Source organism: Anopheles arabiensis, chromosome 2 (genome assembly GCF_016920715.1).
Source record: "Anopheles arabiensis isolate DONGOLA chromosome 2, AaraD3, whole genome shotgun sequence".
Lineage (NCBI taxonomy): Eukaryota > Metazoa > Arthropoda > Insecta > Diptera > Culicidae > Anopheles > Anopheles arabiensis.
The window spans coordinates 61,982,658-62,003,280 of record NC_053517.1 but is presented as its reverse complement, the minus strand read 5'-3'; the positions used below and the strand labels follow the sequence as shown (position 1 = coordinate 62,003,280).

At 40.3% G+C, this 20,623-nt stretch overlaps 2 protein-coding genes and 1 long non-coding RNA gene across 6 annotated transcripts in view; all 3 read left to right on the top strand.

The window, feature by feature from the left end:
- The first annotated feature begins 6,929 nt into the window (after window positions 1-6,929).
- The window catches only part of LOC120908330 (centrosomal protein of 164 kDa), a 61,965-nt gene continuing 48,271 nt past the window's right edge, over window positions 6,930-20,623 (top strand). The window contains exons 1-2 of one of the 4 annotated variants that reach the window (XM_040319240.1): window positions 6,930-7,595; window positions 7,782-7,893. In XM_040319240.1, coding sequence (XP_040175174.1) covers window positions 7,514-7,595; window positions 7,782-7,893 — 194 coding nt within the window. In that variant the 5' untranslated portion in view covers window positions 6,930-7,513. The remainder of the gene's footprint in view (window positions 7,596-7,781; window positions 7,894-20,623) is intronic. The other 3 variants (XR_005741124.1, XM_040319242.1, XR_005741123.1) reach the window with 3 other exon arrangements.
- LOC120908334 lies at window positions 9,080-10,043 on the top strand. The gene is made up of 2 exons (XR_005741125.1): window positions 9,080-9,818; window positions 9,882-10,043. It is a non-coding gene; the product is annotated as an uncharacterized LOC120908334 (long non-coding RNA).
- Window positions 12,814-15,184, top strand: LOC120908323. The gene is made up of 2 exons (XM_040319232.1): window positions 12,814-13,846; window positions 13,918-15,184. The coding sequence occupies exon 2, from the start codon at window positions 13,923-13,925 to the stop codon at window positions 14,892-14,894; it is 972 nt and encodes a 323-aa protein (XP_040175166.1). The 5' UTR covers window positions 12,814-13,846; window positions 13,918-13,922; the 3' UTR covers window positions 14,895-15,184.

The following is a 20,623-nucleotide window of genomic DNA, read 5'->3' as shown; positions in this document are numbered from 1 at the left end:
AAGCAAAGTAGCATTCGATATGCTGGATTTTAACGCTTCAAATGAAGTTTCGCAATCTGATGTCCAGCTCCATGGAAGAGTCTTTGATTTGGAGTGCATGGCTATGTGCTTATGTAAAGGTCTCATAATTTCTGCGATACGAGGGATAAATCTATGGTAGTAATTGACCATCCCCACGAACCGCTGTAATTGTTTTAGTGATGTTGGTTGAGGAAAATTTGTGATTACTTCGACCTTATCCTTAGTAGGGGTGATGCCCTGACTATTGACCTTGTGACCAAGGAATTCTATCTGTGGTTCTCCAAAAACGCATTTGGAGTGTTTTATTTACATCGTTTTCGGACAATCTTTTTAGAAACTCCCTCAAATGAACAAGGTGTTCTTCCTGTGAGGTGCTTCCTATCAAGATGTCATCGATGTAAACATATATATAGTCTAGATCCTGGAAAATTGAATTCACTAAACGTTGAAAGGTTGGACCGGCATTTCGTAGACCGAAAGGCATTCTTAAAAATTCGAAAAGCTTAAAAGGAGTAGTAATCGCTGTTTTGTACACGTCCTCTGGAGCAATCGGTATCAAGTGATAAGCTTTTATAATATCTAATTTTGAAAAAAAATGAGCAATTATGTAAATTCATGGCAAAGTTCTGAATATGTGGAATTGGGTATCTATCGGGTATTGTGGCAGCGTTTAAACGCCGATAATCCCCACACGGGCGCCAATCATTGTCTGTTATAGCCACCATGTGCAATGGAGATGACACAGGTGAAGATGAAGGACGGCAGATGCCCAATTCCATCATATGCTGGAATTCCGCCTGGGCAGCTTTATGCCTTACTGGGTCTAATCTGCGTGTTTTCGAAACCGGAAGCTGCCCTTTGGTTTGAATGTGGTGGACAATATGATGTTTAATTGGTTTGTTGAAATCCGGGGCTTCCATTAAGGATGGAAATTCCTTCAACAAATTTGTGTAAACATCAGAAACCGCAAAAAAATTTGGGGACGGAGTATCAACTTTGGCTATACTAGCTTTGGTAGATAAAGAGGTGAGTGGATCAACTAACCGTTTGTTACTCAGATCAACCAATAGACCATATCGTTTGAGGAAATCTGCCCCAATGATCGGATGGTTCACTGCAGCAAGCACAAAAGTATGGGAAAAAGAACGACGTAGCCCCAAGGACACCTTTAAGAATTTTACCCCATAAGTTGGAATGGGAGTTCCGTTTGCTGCAACTAACGTATCATTCGATTTTGCTAAAATGCCAAAAATGGAATTAGGAATGACAGAAACATCGGCCCCACTATCTATAAGAAATGTTAGCTTAGACTCTTCGTCATAAAGAAAAAGGCGGCTTGAATTAGAAAAAACACTCACAAATCCCGTCGTTTTTTGCGCGTCATTGTTGTAGAAATTACATGGCTCCACACATTTTGTTGCGGCACTGCCAAACTTATAGTGATACCAACAAAAAGGTTTTCTAGGTGTTCCTACTTTGCCGCGAGAAGCACTACGATTGCGCATCCGATTTCGTTCAATCGATCGATCACGGCCGCGAGAAATTCGCATCTGTTCCATTAAGCCTTTTAATTCCTGAACCTCTTTCTTAAGGGCAAATACCTCACTATTCTCGTTGCTTGACTCTTGTTTAACGCTACATGCATTCACCAACGCCCCTTTTGATGCTTCCCATATTATGTCCGCAATAGGTAGAATCTCTTTAAGGTTAGTTTTCCCTAGTGAAATCATGGCTATTTCTATTGATTTTGGTAGTCGCCCTAACCATAAACGAAAAATCAACTTATCTGAAATGTCACTGGATGATCCTGCAAGCTGCTAGAGACGCCGATGAAATTCCGACGGACTGCTATCTCCCATCTCGGCGTTGTAGAGAAGTTTCGAGATCCGCTGCTCCTCACTAATCGATAAGCGCGTCAGCAAAGCTTCCTTCAAATACGTATACCGGTTGTGCGCAGGGGGATTCTGGACGATGTCGATCACTTTCTCCAGCGTCTCGGGCGGCATGGCGGTTAGAAGATGAGCATACTTGGTGCGCTCGGTTTTGGTTCCCGCGTTTTCAAACTGAGCCTCTGCTTGAATAAACCATGTACTTGGTGAGTTGGTCCAAAATGGTGGCAGCTTCACAGCACTGATCTCATCCCGGATGTTCTGTGGTGCGGTAGGTGGCGGCACGAGGTTTGTCATCTCGGATTGAGGTGTCGTCGATGGAGTTGCGAAATGTGCCTCCTCTTGAGCCGCGTGATGTACCGACGCGTTCGTCCCGTCTCCGAGTTGTGGTTGGTTTGTAGCCATGTTTCTGTTCAGATCCTTTTATACTGCAAAGGAATAACGTTCCGAACGAAACCCGGACGAATGTGATTCTGATAAACCACGATGATTGCGTTGAGTGTGTGTATTTGTATTGATCCCCACGCGTTGATGAACACGCGTGCTTTAGTACTAGTCACGGACCTCTTGATGGTGTGTGTAACATTTACTGCAAGATGGTGCGTGTGTATGTGGGGTGAGCGTAACCGGATGACGTGTAATCCACAAAGGATTCTAGAAAATAATCCTGCTCTCTTTTTTCACTAGAACTCACACGCAATGTTTATTTTCCGTACTTTTGAACATACGTAGGGTAAATGTACCTATAGTGGTGGTAGTACCAATAGTGGTGGTATTGCACTAAAATGCGGTTCATACGGCAAATTACAAGTAATTAAGTTATTTACGTTAATGTGAAATGTTCTTTAGCCTTTTACAAAGGGTTTAAAAGTTAAATGGGGCCATTCCGTTACTTAGTGACCGAAAAATCCATTATTTTGTGAAATTTGTCAACATTTTTCCAAAATCCTTAGGATTTCATAACGAAACTCATTTTTCTGTTAACGTTCTAAATGACCACATAACCACGCAATTACTAGTTTTTCAACATAACTGTTATGAAATGTTATTGTTTTACTAAAATTATGTGCCTTTTGACCATATTTATGCATTTTTGAGTGTTTTTTACCATAGTGCCATTATAGGTACACAAAACAGGCATGTTCCTATAGTGGTTATAGTTATAAAATCAATAAAAACAGGTCGTTTTAGATTTTGTCGAGGACATTTTTGACATGTCGTACTGTTTTCACTAAAATAAGCAACAGAAATGAGTTTTATGTAGGTAATTTACCAAAAACAGGCCAAAATTCGCTTATATGGCTGAATGAAAAATTGACTTCAAATCAAGCACACTCTTCCGGGTGTAGGTTGATGACAGGTGTGATGCAGTACTTTAGTCAATAGTTTCATTGATTAAATTTATACATTGTTTTACGATCAAATTACGCAAGAAACCTATATTATGGCAGTAATCCTTGCTATTTATACGAAAACAGCTTCGAAACTAAGTTTTATTGATATTATACACCGTTTTTGATGCATCTTTGTTTACCACCACTATAGGAACACAATACGACGACTATAGGAACCATACCACCATTATAGGTACAACGAAGCAGTCACAAAAATATGTATTTTTTCGTAAATTTGATGTATTTCATGATAAAAATGGTTGTGATTGCGTAGATAAAACATATTCCAATTGCTATGTGTTAAAATATTCAGAAATTATCCTTCCTGACACTTTAAATCCATTAAAACACATCGGTACCACTACAAATTGCACCACTATTGGTACATTTACCCTACTTCAACACACGCCCGATCGCGATACAACGTACGTTTTATTCGCGCTTGTACTGCACATGGACGGTCACGACGCTCACGTTAATTAGAAGGCTGGCGTACTATACGAAACTATACTATACGTTGAATGAATCGTAGATTTAGTGTTCTTGACAAAGAGTGTGCGATTATGTGATCTCTCTTGATCACGTCGGGGTCACCAATAAAGTGTAACACAACTGTGAGCCTTTATTTCACTTTCAATTCCGCGACGATACACACAGTAAGCCGAGCCAGAACCTTCTGATCTGCTCCGGCCGATCGAGGCTTTTATATCCTCCTTGACCCTTGCGTGAAAGAGAAAAAATATTCTCATCCTTGTTCCTAACGAAAGTTCCAGAACCGTTCCCTGTCTCTAAATCTCGCAAACCGCTCACGGTCTCTACAGCTCTATAATCTTCAAAACTACATTCTCTCACAGAAAATATATGAACTACACGGTTAATCAGACGTATAAAAACAGAGTAAATCTACCTCTTTCCCAAACTCGAACAAATTCGGAAGCAATCAAATTCGATTGTCAAAATGAAATAAAATGGTGGTTTCCTTGGAATTATTAGCCATTTTGGAATTATTTGTACCCAACATTCTGCAAGACGAATTAATGTAATTTCCAACCTCCCCAAAAATCAAAACTAAAATGATATGATTACGCTTTAGCCTAAAAGATTTAGATTAAGGATAAAAATAATCGAAATGCCTAAGCCTTGCAATACAAAGCTTATTAATAGATTAGCTCACACAGTCCTCAATTCCTCAATTCAAGTGTCAAAAACAGATTTGCCAATCTGTATGGGATCACACACCACGACTCTTCGTGAGATAAAATTATCGTAATTTAAAAAAAAGTTATTCGTAAAATACGGATTCTTGTTATAAGAAATGAATATATCACCAGAACACTTGGAACTTGGAAATTAGCGAAAAATAATGTTTAAACACGTGTTATTACAATTTTTCTCTTGATCTGTCAAAAATTGCAAGAAAATATTTTTGTTATTCATCCAGTGATGGATAGCTCGGATTGCTTGAAAAAGAATCACTGTAGGCTGCTAGACTTCTCCTACTTCAGTGAAAAAGTGTGTTTGACAGATATTTTCTAGCAGAACTGCCGTAAGAGAACGCGAGTAATGAAAAATGTCCTATTTTAATAATAAAATTGAAAGTACATTAAAAAATTTTCTCATATAAAAAAGAGCACATATAAAAATAACATCGTGAATTTGTACATAACAAACGATTCCAGATAAGAAGCGAGGAGTACAAAAAGTCAATTTGTTTAACAATAAAAATCTAAAAAAGTATTTTACATAAACATTGGGGTATAACAGGTTGGCTGATAAGTCCCCGGTCTAACAAAGAAAAACACATTTTTTTGTCAAAATTCGTTTTTATTATTCAACTTAGTTCCCTTCAAGAGCGATACAACGATTATAACGACCTTCCAATTTTTTGATACCATTTTGGTAGTACTAATTCGGTTTTGCCTCAAAATAGGCCTCAGTTTCGGCGACCACCTCTTGATTGCAGCCAAATTTTTTCCCTGCGAGCATCCTTTTGAGGTCTGAGAACAAGAAAAAGTCGCTGGGGGCCAGATCTGGAGAATACGGTGGGTGGGGAAGCAATTCGAAACCCAATTCATGAATTTTTGCCATCGTTCTTAATGACTTGTGGCACGGTGCGTTATCTTGGTGGAACAACACTTTTTTCTTCTTCATATGGGGCGTTTTCCCGCGATTTCTACCTTCAAACGCTCCAATAACGCCATATGATAGTCACTGTTGATGGTTTTTCCCTTCTCAAGATAATCGATAAAAATTATTCCATGCTAATATGATAATATGATGATATTCCATGCTAATATTCCATGATAATTTCATCCCAAAAAAAGAGGCCATTACTTTGCCAGCGGACTTTTGAGTTTTTCCACGCTTCGGAGCCGGTTCACCGGTCGCTGTCCACTGAGCCGACTGTCGATTGGACTCAGGAGTGTAGTGATGGAGCCATGTTTCATCCATTATCACATATCGACGCAAAAACTCGGGTGTATTACGAGTTAACAGCTGCAGACACCGCTCAGAATCATCAACACGTTGGTGTTTTTGGTCAAATGTGAGCTCGCGCGGCACCCATTTTGCACAGAGCTTCCGCATATCCAAATATTGGTGAATGAAATGACCAACACGTTCCTTTGATATCTTTAAGGCCTCTGCTATCTCCATCAACTTCATTTTACGGTCATTCAAAATCATTTTGTGGATTTTTTTTTATGTTTTCGTCGGTAAGCACCTCTTTCGGGCGTCCACTGCGTTCACCGTCCTCCGTGCTCATTTCACCACGCTTGAATTTTGCATACTAATCAATTATTGTTGATTTCCCTGGGGCAGAGTCCGGAAACTCATTGTCAAGCCAAGTTTTTGCTTCCACTGTATTTTTTCCCTTCAGAAAACAGTATTTTATCAAAACACGAAATTCCTTTTTTTCCATTTTTTTCACAATAACAAAAGTTGCTTGACAAAAGACGCTCTGTCTCACAAACTAATTGACATACAGACGTCAAATTTTGACACGAATCATTTGAAGGTTGGTACTATATAAAAATAATATGCATTTAATACTGGCGGCGCCATCTATGTGTCAGACCGGGGACTTATCAGCCAACCTGTTATTTTCCATTCTCAACTTTGCGGCCCGCGTATCACTGAAAATTTGTACTAGCGGCCCTCTGATGAGATGAGTTTGACACTGCTGATATAGGTGATCGAAGATGCCGAAAATGTTTAAACTTAGAAAAAAATCAAAAGTTATATTTTAAGAAAAACTGTGCAAAACATGAATATTTTCCAAGGTATTCTTTCAATTTTAAGTTAGTGTAACTTCATTACCAAAAAATATTAAGTAAAAAAATACACAACTTACTCAGGAGACGATAAGTAACACGAGGGTTAAGTTCCAATTTTTAAGAATAAGCTCGGTTTTCGTACTCGAAAATGTCATCTGATGTCAATGTTTTTTCTATGAATCAGTTTTACATCACTTGTGTGTATGTAGTTTGAAAGGTTCGAAAGAACTAATGTTGACTCACGGTTAAGGCGCATGCGTTTTAGTACATATTCTAGCCCATACCCAAGTGACATTTGTGGATTTGTGTGTCATTTATCTTGTAGAAAAAGCCAGGGTTATGTGTGTACAAATGTGTGAGTTTCTTCTATCGGTGGACCATGACGTACGTTTCAGTTTGTATTACATGAATTATTTTGTTTCTTCATTTCGGTAATTTCTGAGAGGAGTGAATTTGTAATGAAATTATTGGTTTATATTATGATAATAGCTACACGATCAAAACTAAGAGTCGGGTACATGACTAATCGGCGAAAAAAAGTTATAAGCAGAAAAATCCACACCACACTCGATTCTAAACGGCTTGTTCTAAATTTCCCTTAAAACGAGAAATTTTGTGGCAACTTTCAGGCACCACCTTAATTAGGTTGAAATTTTGATTTCGCACTCGGAAATGTCACCTGGGTTACCAGGACGTGCCATGACGATTTGTTATTATTCTTAATGAAAAACTTTTAAAGAAGATTTTCATACATCTGCGCTATTTGTTTTTGGTGGCCGTGTTTTATATCAACTAGACAAACTATTTTATAGAATAAGCATAGGACTCAAGTAATAAAGTTTTTAGTTTGAGTTGATTGAACATGATATAGAGTGATGTAATCGATGAAATAATTTGTCAAGAGCCGATATTTTAGTTATATGTTGATATAACCATGAGTACTTCTTCATACATCATTGGATCTACCCAAGGGGAAGGAGAAATATTCTATTCTACTTATGAACCAACCAATGAAGGTAGGAGACAATTTTATATACCCAATATGGATGCTAGCTAAAAAATAGATATTTTTGGATTGCTTAGTATTTTTTACCACATTTAAAAATAGCGTATTATTGTAAATATTCTAAAATGTATTGTTTCTTTATTTCCATGTCCTTGCCAATGTCTGTCTCGGTATGGCGTACAAATTGAAATGACAGAAATAATTGAATATGCTGTAAAAATCGGCATAGACCCAGAAAAAGAGACTAGCATAATATATCTTGCACGTCAAGGATTACTTCATCCACTACCAGATAACTGGAAGCCATGGTATGTGAAAAATAAAACTGTTATTTACCCTTTGGTCATAATTTGCATAATTTTAATACGACATAGTGGCAATATTGCTCGATCAATTTAGAAGAAAAAATCATTAGAAGCCTTTATATTTTGTGTTGGAGCAATGTAAACTAATGTAATACGGACTGTTATCTGTGTTGAAAGAGTTTCAAAATCTCCCACGGTTGATTTAGGACTTTATGCGAAACGAGTCAGTACTATGATAAGTTCGTATGGCTCTACCTTTTGATTTATTTGATTTACTTTATATGGATTAAATAATGTTTGTCTAGGGATGAATTACAAAACTGGCTTGATTATTGACTCACCAATTATGTGAACACCAGGCTCATAGAACTTTTTGACAGCTCGTGCGTAAAGCCCTCGTTACTCTCGGCATTGCGTTTGTGCCGGATTTTTGTGTTGTAGTACTTCCCTGATCGCTTGCAAACCCGGTGTCGAGTTATTGTGATCTTACTGTACTTGTGATACGCAGTGCAACGTTTTTCGTATACTTTCTACGCCAATGGTTTCTTGTGTTTGCTGCATCTGAGGTTTTCCTGCTCAACTTGGAAACCTGCATCGTATGATTCCATCTTTAACAGTGTTGGTGGATTCCTATGTGCGCCCTCCCTGTAACGGTAGACGAGTCTTATCAGTGTGTTGATTTCTGCAAAGCTACTTACCACCTCGCATGCCTTGGTGTAGGTTCCATGCTTGAACTAATGCGTCGCAATTCTTGTGGATCTGCCCCAGCTGTACCCAGTAGCGGGATTAACGTTGGGCGGACTGGACGGCTGCCAGAGGCCCCGGAGATCTAGGGGGATCCGTGCTACGGAGGGGGGGGGGGGACTACGCTGAAAAGTAGCTAAAAGAGTAGCTCGGGAAGTAGCTTCTACTTCCCGTTTTACTTTGATTGCTTAGAGTCAGAAAAATGTAGAACATATGGGTTCCAGGAAATATAAAAAAAGAGTTCTCGAGCGTACCACACACACACACACGCGACGACTCACGCTTACGTTCTGTTCTACCGCCCCCTCCCCCCACCGAATTTTCTATACAGTCATTATCCGATATACGCTATCGTACGGGACCGAGCGCAATAGCGTATCTCGAGTTTTCGCGTATAGCGGATTCCTATGGAAAAATAGTTTACACTACTGGTTCGAGGGTTGAAAAATATCGCCACAGAGTTTTGCATTTAAGTTTTTTGTTATAAAACAGGTATCTTTTGCACAAATTTAAGGCAAAATGCATTGAGAACATTAAGGAAATTCAATAGGAGCATAAAATATTTCAATGAATTAAAATATTTGCAAAAAACACATGGAGCTGTCAAATTTAGAGGAATCGCGTACTGCGAATTCGCGTCTACGAGTATCGCATACTGCGGATAATTGCTGTACTTTTATTTTGTCCCTCCCCCCCCTACCTCACTCGCCCCTTAGATCTATTTTTAGATCATCAACTCCATCGACGGCGTGTCGATGTGTGTCGCGTGTGTGTTGTCGATTTCGTCAGAAAAACTTTTTCCTTTCACACCAAATCTCTGACTTGGAGTGTCGGCGTTTCGATTGGACCATCGCGACTTCGATCAGTGCTCGCGGTTAAAACGACCTTTTGTATTGAGTTATGCGTAGCGTGGCATAGAGGAAGATGGAGAAAAACGATTATTTTGCTCCAGGTTTTCTACCTTTGTCCCACTGGGACAGAGCGACTAACGGGAGAGGAAGAGAACCATGCTTGCGTTGCGGACAATCGCACAATCCCGTTACCTGTCCGGCGAGAAATTGGTTGTGCTTCGACTGCGGCAAGAGAGGTCACGTATACGTAAGTGTACACGAGGTCGGGGAATGCACTGTGTTGCGCCAACAGAAGAAATTGATGAGTCATCTATGAATAGTAAAATATGTGAGGTAGAAAATTAACACACGATAATAAGTCGATCGTCAAATTTACCACATTTTTTTTAATTGTAGCGGAGTCAGAGTAGAGTACGAGAGAGACTGTGGAGCAGCCCCGAGCGTTATTCCAGAGAATGTTTACATGGAAAAATTCATTTCTGTAGAAATAAATTTCTGTGCTTTCATATTCTGTAGAAAGCGATAGTATCGAGGAAATAAAAGAAAAGTTCAAACGTGTGTTACAGGAGTCGAATACAAATAATGCCATTCAAGGATACACAGCTAATTTAGTGATAAGACCGGGAGCCAGTCCGATATTCCATAAAGATTATACCGTTCCATATGCATTGCTCGAACCAGTTTATTTATATTAGTGTTTTAGAGAATTTAGACATGCTAGTGAAAGATGGAATATTGATTCCGTGTAGGTCGTCACAATGGGCAAGTCCGGTAGTAGTCGTTAAAAAAATGGCTCGGTACGATTGTGTTTAGACGGTAAAGCTACCATTAATAGAATGCTATCCACTGATCACTATCCGTTACGGCGAATAGGTGATATTCTAGCTAAAATTGCAAATTGGAAATATTTTTGCAAGTTAGATTTGTCCGGAGCATATTTGCAGGTGAGGTTGTCAGAAACCTCTCAAGAAGTTTGTACAATTAACTATCATAAAGGGCTATATAAGAATACGAGAATGCCATTTGGTATTAGTTCTGCTCCAGCTATATTCCAAAGTATCATAGATCAGATAATAATTAACACCACAGTCATTTCTTATTTAGATGATATACTGGTTGAAGGAGAAATGGTAAAAAAATTGTAAGCCCAATCTATATGAGGTGTTAGAAAAATTTAACAAACTTAATGTTAAATTGAACATTAATAAGTCTGAATTTATGTAAACAAGTATAGATTACTTATCAGCGGAAGGTATTAAACCTAATCAAGAGAAACTAAAAGCTATGGAAAACGTTGCTCCTCCTAAAACTATTGCAGAGCTTCAGGCATATCTAGGATTGCTCAATTATTACTACCGATGTTTACCAAATTTATCAAACGAATTACACCCTTTATACATGTTATTAAGGAAAGAGTCAGAGTTTGTATGGGATGCGAAGTGTCAGAAAGCTTTTGAAAGGTCGAAACGTTTGCTGGTAATTAACAGGGTTTTGAAGCCTTAAGATTCAGAAGCCTTTAGTATTAGCAGTGTATGCTAGACCTTACGGAGTAGGTGCGGTTTTGTCACATACGGTGAATGGAGTGGAAAGGCCAGTCGCATTTGCCTCCGCGACACTCACAGAAGCACAGACAAATTATGCTCAAGTGCAAAAAAAGCCATTGCGGTGATGTTTGGCGTGGAAAAAATCCACATATATATCTTTGGTTATCATTTAAAGCTATTAACGGACAATAGCGGAGTAAAGGAAATTTTTAACCCTTTTAGTGGAACGTCGTCTATAGCAATTGCAAGATTACTAAGTTGGGCATTACAATTAACTAATTATAATTACGAAATAGAACACAGACCGGGAAAAATGATGGCCCATGTAGATGCTATATCGTAACCTTGACACCCGAGCATCCAAAAATAGATGGTCTGAGTTTAGGTGTCAATATGATACAAGATAGCCATACATTCGAAACCCTGAATCAAAAAATTATACGTAACGAGTAACAATCGGATGGCATAATAAAACAGGATGGACCGAGTGCTGAAAGATTATATTGAAAAGGGACATATTAGAAAATTATCAATTGAAGAGCATAAACTTAAGCATCCTAGAAAGTGGACCTACCAATCTTTCCTGTATTTAACCCAAATAAACCAAATAAGGTTCGAGTAGTACGGGACGCAGCTGCAACAGTGAACGGAATTTCGCTTAATTCCATGTTATTGACTGGACTCGACCTTTTTTCACCTCTGCCGACTGTCCTAAGCTGGTTTAGAGAATATCGTGTTGCTGTTGCCGCTGACATACAAGAAATGTACCATCAGGTCATGAATAAAGAAGAGGTCTGATCTCATTAGCCAATAATTCCTATGGCGAACTGACCGGTCGCAAGTTGAGCCTGATGAATATGTGCTGCTGAGGATGACCTTTGGGTCAGCCTGTTCACCAACTTAAGCACAATTTTTAAAGAATGTAAACGCGGACCGTTTCACTGCCCGCTATCCTCTAGCAGTCGAATGTATTAAGCGTCATCACTATGTTGACGATATGCTGATTATATTCATGATATGATATATGATTCATTTCACGACAAGACCCGGAGTCGGGTGCGAGCCAGCTGGAATTGATTCCGACCCGTGGGTGCAGCGGGTGCGCTAGGTCGGAGTCGGAAACCTACCTTTACTCGACCCGAGCCGAACTCGCTGCACCAACGGGTCGGAGTCGCTTAAGCTTTCTCGCACCTACCGGAGTCGTTGCACCCACTGTGTCTACTCGTACAGTATCGGACAATAAGATAGGACCCTGGTGTTTTCAATGCACCGTGCACTTGTTTTACCACGTTACTTGTGTTTGTGTGGAAAACGATCGCGCACTTTTGTCGCAAACGCGCTTCGGACATCCGAAATGTGTTTGGACAACCGAAACGCGCTTGGACAACCGAAACGTGCTTGGACAACCGAAACGCGCAAGTCAACCGGACGTCCTCAGAAGACCACGGCGAAAGAAGACCGTAAAATTGTTAATAGATCGCAAAAACACTGATCGCGAGGGCGGTGGTCCTGCTTATTACATCAAAAACCTAACCCAAAACCCAAAAAAACTACAAACAAATCTATCCGAAACGACATACTTGTGAAACAAAAACACACACCAATACACATTCAAACATACACACACACATGCACACATGCACACACACACACACACACACACACACACACACACACACACACACACACACACACACACACACACACACACAAACACATACAAACCACTCATAAACCTGTCCCAACGGGTGCATGCTGCGTTGAAAAAACTTCTGTCCGATACTGTACCTTTCGGGTCGACCCGAACGACTCTGGGTCGCTTACGGATGGATCTGATCCGATAGGTTCGGGTCGACCCGCCCATCACTAATAGAGAGTGTAACCGAGGCCACGAAACTAGCACTAGATGTGAAATTTATTCACTCACAAGGAGGATTCAAGCTTCACAATTTTATGTCGAACTATGTCCAAGTACTAGATGACGTTGGTAGTAACAACAGTCGGGAACCTTGATCCAACAGCTTGTACCCAGAAGGTCTTGGAAATGTGGTGGATCTCAAATGAAGATACACCTGTGGACAGAAAAATAGGAATTTTTTTCTGACCGAAAGACATAGTTCTTTTCAGAATTACAGGGTTTTTCAATTGAGTTTTGACTAGCGGCATACTTTTTTTTATTCGTCGCAATAGATTCTTGACTAGAATCCTCTACTTTTGATTGCGAGCAATGGATTATTGACTAGGAGCAATTGATTTCAGCAGGCCGCTGGCTGTCAGCTTAAGAGCGGTCCGTTTATGACACCCGGGTGACAGATCGATTTGAATAATAATATGATGGTCATATTAAAATTCATCTATTTATTATCTAGTACGGTATATGTGATTGTTTTATATGTTCCACAAAATAAATGCTAATTTATTTCATATGTTTTGAGTGCAATTGGTTAATTTAAAGAGAAAAATATTCATATAAAAAGCATTCAACGGTTGTGTTGAAATATGTAGTAGTCGACCCGTAGGCATGAACTGTTCATGTGTTGACTGGATGGCACCGCGGTAATCGCGCAATGTTTTCCACACTGCACCAGAGTCCGTGAATCAGCAGCAAATTACAAAACCGCGGATTAAAATATATTTATATACTTGTTACTGAATCGTCCTCGTTGTGCCAAAAGCGGTACGTAGTTCTCTACAAGATACTTGGAATGTTCGCTCACTTACGATTACATGTTTTAGGTGGAATACAGTGTTTACAAATCGATTGCAGGTTAACAACACATTTTGAGGAAACGCACTGAAGCTACGTGTTTAATACAGGTACCGGTGCATATTTATACAGCTCTCAACCAAAAGAATGCCTTATTTATGTGTTTTTTTTTAACTTGCAGCAATTATGGAAGCACTCGATGCCACTCCACGTCGTCGTAACAAAACCACATCGGACGAGGACAGAAAACGAGTGATAACGGCCTACGAAAATGGTGTTGCCGGCAAGGATATTGCTTTAATGCTAAATCTACACCGAGCAACAGTGTATAGCATTATAAAGAAATTTCAAAAGACTTGGAACGTGGAAGCTGCGAAACGTGGAGGTAACCGTGCTAAACTGTTACCAGAGGAGGCAGTACAGAGCATCCGCACATGGATTGACGAGGACTGTACCGTCACATTAAAAGCATTAGCCGAGAAGGTCCACGAAAGGTACAGCGTGCGTGTAAGCACGTCTACTATTGCACGGCAAATTAAAGGTTTTAATTATACCTTTAAAAGAATACACAATTTGCCAGAACGAAGGAATACTAGTAGCACAATTGAAGAAAGGAAATCGTATGCAACGATGTTCTATCAATTGTCCGTTGAAAATTCCAACACAGGAATTGTATTCTTGGACGAAGTTGGTTTTAACCTTAGCATGCGTACATCGCAAGGCCGATCGCAGAAGGGAACAATCCCAACTCTCGTCGTACCTCAATTACGATCCCGAAATATTTCTATAATATGCGCTATGGATAAAAATGGTATCGTACATTATCATTCACACAACAGGGCTGTTAACCGTGAATTGTTCAAACAATTCATTCTACAACTTAAAGAGAAATTGAGGACACGCGGGATTGATGAATCCTATTTGATTATGGATAACGTGGCATTCCACAAATGCATCGAGGTTAAGGAAGCGATCGGCAACGAAGAGGACAAACCCCTATATTTGCCTCCCTACTCGCCTTTCCTTAACCCGATCGAAAACATGTTCAGTAAGTGGAAAAACCTTGTAAAAACCACTTCGCAGGACTGTGAAGGATACTTTCGTAACATGACTGCATATTTGGCTAGATGTTTTCGAGGTGAAGTGATAGAAGATTGAAATTATCAGATGGCTTAAATTACGCTTCATTTTTTAAAATATTTGAATTCCTTCTACGTTCCTTCTTGTTTTGTTTTGAATTATAAATACTATGTAAATGTTAGTTAGATAATTTTGGTTTTCCAAAAGAATTATTGTAGTATGTAAATACTTTTCCATTTGTTTCATTTGAGATAGTTTTAGATTGATGAACAGCATGTGATTCTGATAAGATGCAACGAGATGTGATGAACTATTTAGTGAATTATAGATTTCATATTAGTTAAAAATCGTTATCTCCTTGAATTAAACAAGTCACCCACTACAAAATATAAAATGCATGAACTCCAAAGATGTTGGTTTTACTATTTAATTGTGTTATCCTATTTATTTATCATCTTCATTTCAGCATTTATCTCTAGTGTTTTAATTTTTAAAAGTGTTCAGGGCGCAAAAGCATCCCAGAAAATGAGCGCAGATGGCAGTTTTTACCATTACAAGATAAAAGCTCGATATACCTCGACGCTTTGACCGATGAATCTTTCCGTGTGTCACAGCCAAGAAACTCGTACCGGACAACAGCAGACGAAACCAATAAAACCTAGGAACGCAGACAAGAGATTCGCGTTGGGCCAGGTCGCGTCGGATCATAGCAGGCCGATTTTCATCGTCACGTTCAAGATAGTCACAACGTCCGATGTCGTCCGGTATTTGTAGATAGGCTGTAGATTGCACTAAGAAAATAGAAATGCATAATGCTATATGCAACATTGTGATTTCTCTTTTATTTAGTAAGGCATAAGCAGTAGACGTGCTTACACGCACGCTGTACCTTTCGTGGACCTTCTCGGCTAATGCTTTTAATGTGACGGTACAGTCCTCGTCAATCCATGTGCGGATGCTCTGTACTGCCTCCTCTGGTAACAGTTTAGCACGGTTACCTCCACGTTTCGCAGCTTCCACGTTCCAAGTCTTTTGAAATTTCTTTATAATGCTATACACTGTTGCTCGGTGTAGATTTAGCATTAAAGCAATATCCTTGCCGGCAACACCATTTTCGTAGGCCGTTATCACTCGTTTTCTGTCCTCGTCCGATGTGGTTTTGTTACGACGACGTGGAGTGGCATCGAGTGCTTCCATAATTGCTGCAAGTTAAAAAAAAACACATAAATAAGGCATTCTTTTGGTTGAGAGCTGTATAAATATGCACCGGTACCTGTATTAAACACGTAGCTTCAGTGCGTTTCCTCAAAATGTGTTGTTAACCTGCAATCGATTTGTAAACACTGTATTCCACCTAAAACATGTAATCGTAAGTGAGCGAACATTCCAAGTATCTTGTAGAGAACTACGTACCGCTTTTGGCACAACGAGGACGATTCAGTAACAAGTATATAAATATATTTTAATCCGCGGTTTTGTAATTTGCTGCTGATTCACGGACTCTGGTGCAGTGTGGAAAACATTGCGCGATTACCGCGGTGCCATCCAGTCAACACATGAACAGTTCATGCCTACGGGTCGACTACTACATATTTCAACACAACCGTTGAATGCTTTTTATATGAATATTTTTCTCTTTAAATTAACCAATTGCACTCAAAACATATGAAATAAATTAGCATTTATTTTGTGGAACATATAAAACAATCACATATACCGTACTAGATAATAAATAGATGAATTTTAATATGACCATCATATTATTATTCAAATCGATCTGTCACCCGGGTGTCATAAACGGACCGCTCTTAAGCTGACAGCCAGCGGCCTGCTGAAATCAATTGCTCCTAGTCAATAATCCATTGCTCGCAATCAAAAGTAGAGGATTCTAGTCAAGAATCTATTGCGACGAATAAAAAAAAGTATGCCGCTAGTCAAAACTCAATTGAAAAACCCTGTATTTGGTAGCCCTGAAAAGAGCTGTTTAAGTGGTAGTTGGGAGGTGGTGTTGCGGTGTTCCACAGAGCGAAAACACATTCTAACGGTCAATGTGTTGACCATTATTTTCTTTATTCTCGCCTGGCAGCGAGTAGCCATCCCTCGGATGAGCTTTTGGCAGGTTTCTGGGAGTATGCGTTTCCACATTTCCTCGCAGCGTGCCCATAGCTCATCGGCTGAGGGTGCATGTTGGTTCTTGAGGGTTTGTTTCGTGTAAACTAAGGGTTTGTATCGTGTTTTTCGGATGATACGCCTGATTGGGTAGGCGCCAGACGTATTTAATGCCGTCCAAACCATCCAGATTGATTCTGGACTCATCCGAAAAAAATATTTTCATCCACGATGTGGGACGTTGTGGGACAATTGCTAGCGGAACACCGTTGTCTTCTGTTTGCCGATGACGTTAAGCTGTTCGCTCCTATCAACGAAACCAATGACTGCATCAATTTTCAACGCGTCATCAACCTGTTTAGCATATGGTGCCGTGATAATGCAATGGTGCTATGTTTCGAAAAATGTCGTGTTTTCTCTTATTACAGTTCTCGGTCTTGCACACGATTCAACTACCAGATCGATAACATATCCGTTGAACGCACCGATACATTCCGCGACCTTGGGATCATTTTCGACACACGTTTAACATTTAACGATCACATAGAGAATATAGTATCCAGAGGGAACCAACTACTGGGTTGGATTATTCGATCAACGCAAGGTTTCCGTAATCCTATGACCATAAAAACCATCTACTGTGCCTACGTTCGATCAGTGTTAGAATATGGCAGTATTGTTAGCGACCCCTGCGCCGAGCAATGGAGTAATCGAATCGAGGCCATCCCAAGAAAAGCGACTAGATATGCAGTAAGACTCTTACCATGGCGACAGGGCGATGGGTTACCGTCATACCATTCCCGGTGTCGGCTTTTAGGGATTCAGCCGTTGAAAAAGCGCCGTGAGATAGCTAAATGCCCTTTTATATCAGGATTACTCAACCACCATATTGATGCTCCTACTCTTTTAGCTACGATAGAATTTAACGCGCCATCTAGGAATCTACGTACACGTCAATTCATATCCGTCCCTCATTATAAAACTCGTTTTGGTCAGTCTGATCCTATGTCAGCTATGTGTCGAACTTTCATAAATAACTACGATTTATTTGATTTCAACATACCACAGAATGTTTTTAGAGATAGCCTCAGGACACAACTTACGTAATAATCAAATTTTCAAAATACTTTCTATTCTTGTGCACCAGTTCTCGCCCATCGCTTTATGTACCTTACATAGTCTATAAGCACTAATTTAACTAAATTCATGTAGGATCTTCAAGATCCCGATGGATTTATCAATAAACACATTAAACATATTAAACATACTAAACATAAAGGATGTATATGTTCTACAAAGGATCGTTATACCAACCAAACGGCAAGTACTGAGCACGCTTATGACAATCTACGACCCGTAAGACGCGTTAGCACGCTTTCTACTGTTCCTCAAAGGCTTATTGCAAGAAGTTTGGCGTTCTGGAATCGGGTGGGACGATCAAAACCCAATTCTCTGCAAGACAAATGGAAGGAGTGGTTAAATTGCATACCTCATCTGCAATCTATTAAGATTCCGCGATGTTACCGCATATCCATCAGCTTAGCAACCTGCACGACACAGCTTCATATTTTTGTAGACGCCGGGAAAGACGGTTTCGCAGCCGTGGCATATTTCCGATTCGAATCACAAGATCAACGTGAAAAATTCGAGTAGCTCCGTTAAAATATACATCCATTCCCCGATCAGAGCTGCAAGCTGCAGTATTGAGAGTCAGACTAATGACAGCTATTCATGAATCACACCGGATAAAGATCTACAGACGCTTCCTGTGGACCGATTCAAAAGACGTTTTGTGTTGGCTTAACTCGAATCATCGAAATTATAGCGTCTACGTAACTCATCGAGTAGGCGAAATTTTAGAAAACTCGTCAGTAAACGAATGGCAGTGGGTGGTGACTAAAAACAACGTAGCCGACTAAGGTACAAAATGGTCCAACCTGAACCGACACTGCACGACCAGAATGTGGTTTAAAGGACCAGCGTTCCTACAGCAACCGGTAAACGAGTGGCAAGTGCAAAGCTTCAAGCCTTCAACTACTGAGGAAGAATTACGCCAGACGGTTTCATATCATCGTGATTATCCCCAGTAATTATCTTTCATAGATTTTCTGATTGGAAACGCCTGCATCGAGCCATCGCCTATATGTGGAGTAACATTGTAGCGCCTGCAATATAGGCTAAACGCGCACCTAATAATTATAGCTAGCTAGATTTGAGCCGGTCTCGTAGTACAGTCGTCAACTCGTACGACTTAACAACATGCCCATCATGGGTTCAATCCCCAAATAGACCGCGCCGCCATACGTAGGACTGCCTATCCTGCTATGGGGGGGAATCAATTAATCACTGAAAGCCAAAGCCCACAAGTGGGTACAGGCAGGCCTTGACCGACATCGGTTGTTGAGCCAAAGAAGAAGAAGAAGAAGCTAGATTTTCATTATACACACATACACTTACACACATACACATAACTAGATTTTAATTATTCACATATAAACTTACACACATACAACTAGAATTAAGGTTACACGTAGGATAGAATAGAATAGCATAAGATAGGAAATAGGAAACGGTAAAATAGGCGATAATTATTGATTAGCCAATCAGGAATAGGATTGAGGAATTTTGGCGCGTACGAGCGAATATAAATTAAAGATAGGTTGAGGTTAAGGGGCATTAAGAAAAGTCCGATCTAAGAGAAAACATACTGTTACCCAGTTACCCGAGTACATACTGGCAAAAATAAAACTCCAAGTAAACCACACCAATTATCAAGTTCTACATTTTTTTATATCTCTACATGGCGACCGTGACAAGTGTGAAACTGTGATGCGAAAAAAAAACTCGCGGAAATACGAAAGCTAATTCGCGAGTGCGGAATATTCCTTCCGGTCAGAAGAGTATACTACTGGTCGGCTCCGCATCAACGGCTCCGCTCCAACGGCTCCGTTCCAACGGCTCCGCTCCAACGGCTCCGGAGCCGGTTTTAACACAAAGGACAAAAAGAACTTTTTCAATGAATTTTTCAATCGAGGAAATCCGTAAAAAGTGGAGTAGGTCATGTTTAAAGGAATTTATCAAAAAAAAAAATAGTTTTGAATATTGTTAAGAAAGACGAGACTAACGAATGCTACACAACGTCATGCATGTCAATACTGCAATCACATCGTGTGTTAGCTTCCACATGTGGGAGAATATATTACGTTTTTTTTATTACGCTATCATACAATGATGTCTCTATTGAACCATTAGTCCGGAGTCGTTGGTCCGGAGCCGTTGATTCGTCGCCGGCTCCGGAACGGTGGGTCCGAAGCCGGCTCCGCAGCCGGCTTCGCAACCGTTGGAATGGAGCTGTGATTGCAGAACCGTTAGTCCGGAGCCGGCTACGGAGCCGTTGGTGCGGAGCCGTGGGTGCGAAGCCGCCTCCAGAGCCGTCGGAGCAGAGCCGGCTCCGAAGCCGTTGGTGCGGAGCCGGCTCCGGAGCCGTTGATGCGGAGCCGGCTTCGGAGCCGTTGGTGCGCTCCGAAACGCCCATCACTAATACTGACACATTAACGCAGATGTTTAACGTGAAAGAGTGAGAGAGTGAAGACGACGGCGCAACGCTACAATCGTACGATAAACCGAACTATCGTTATTCAAACGAGGTGCAGTGATTAAGCATACAGGTTTCCTGAGCAATCACGAAAATTGCACAA

Coding starts and splice junctions, on each gene's coding strand:
- LOC120908323 (XM_040319232.1), top strand. CDS start 13,923: ATGGAAGCACTCGATGCCACTCCACGTCGTCGTAACAAAACCACATCG.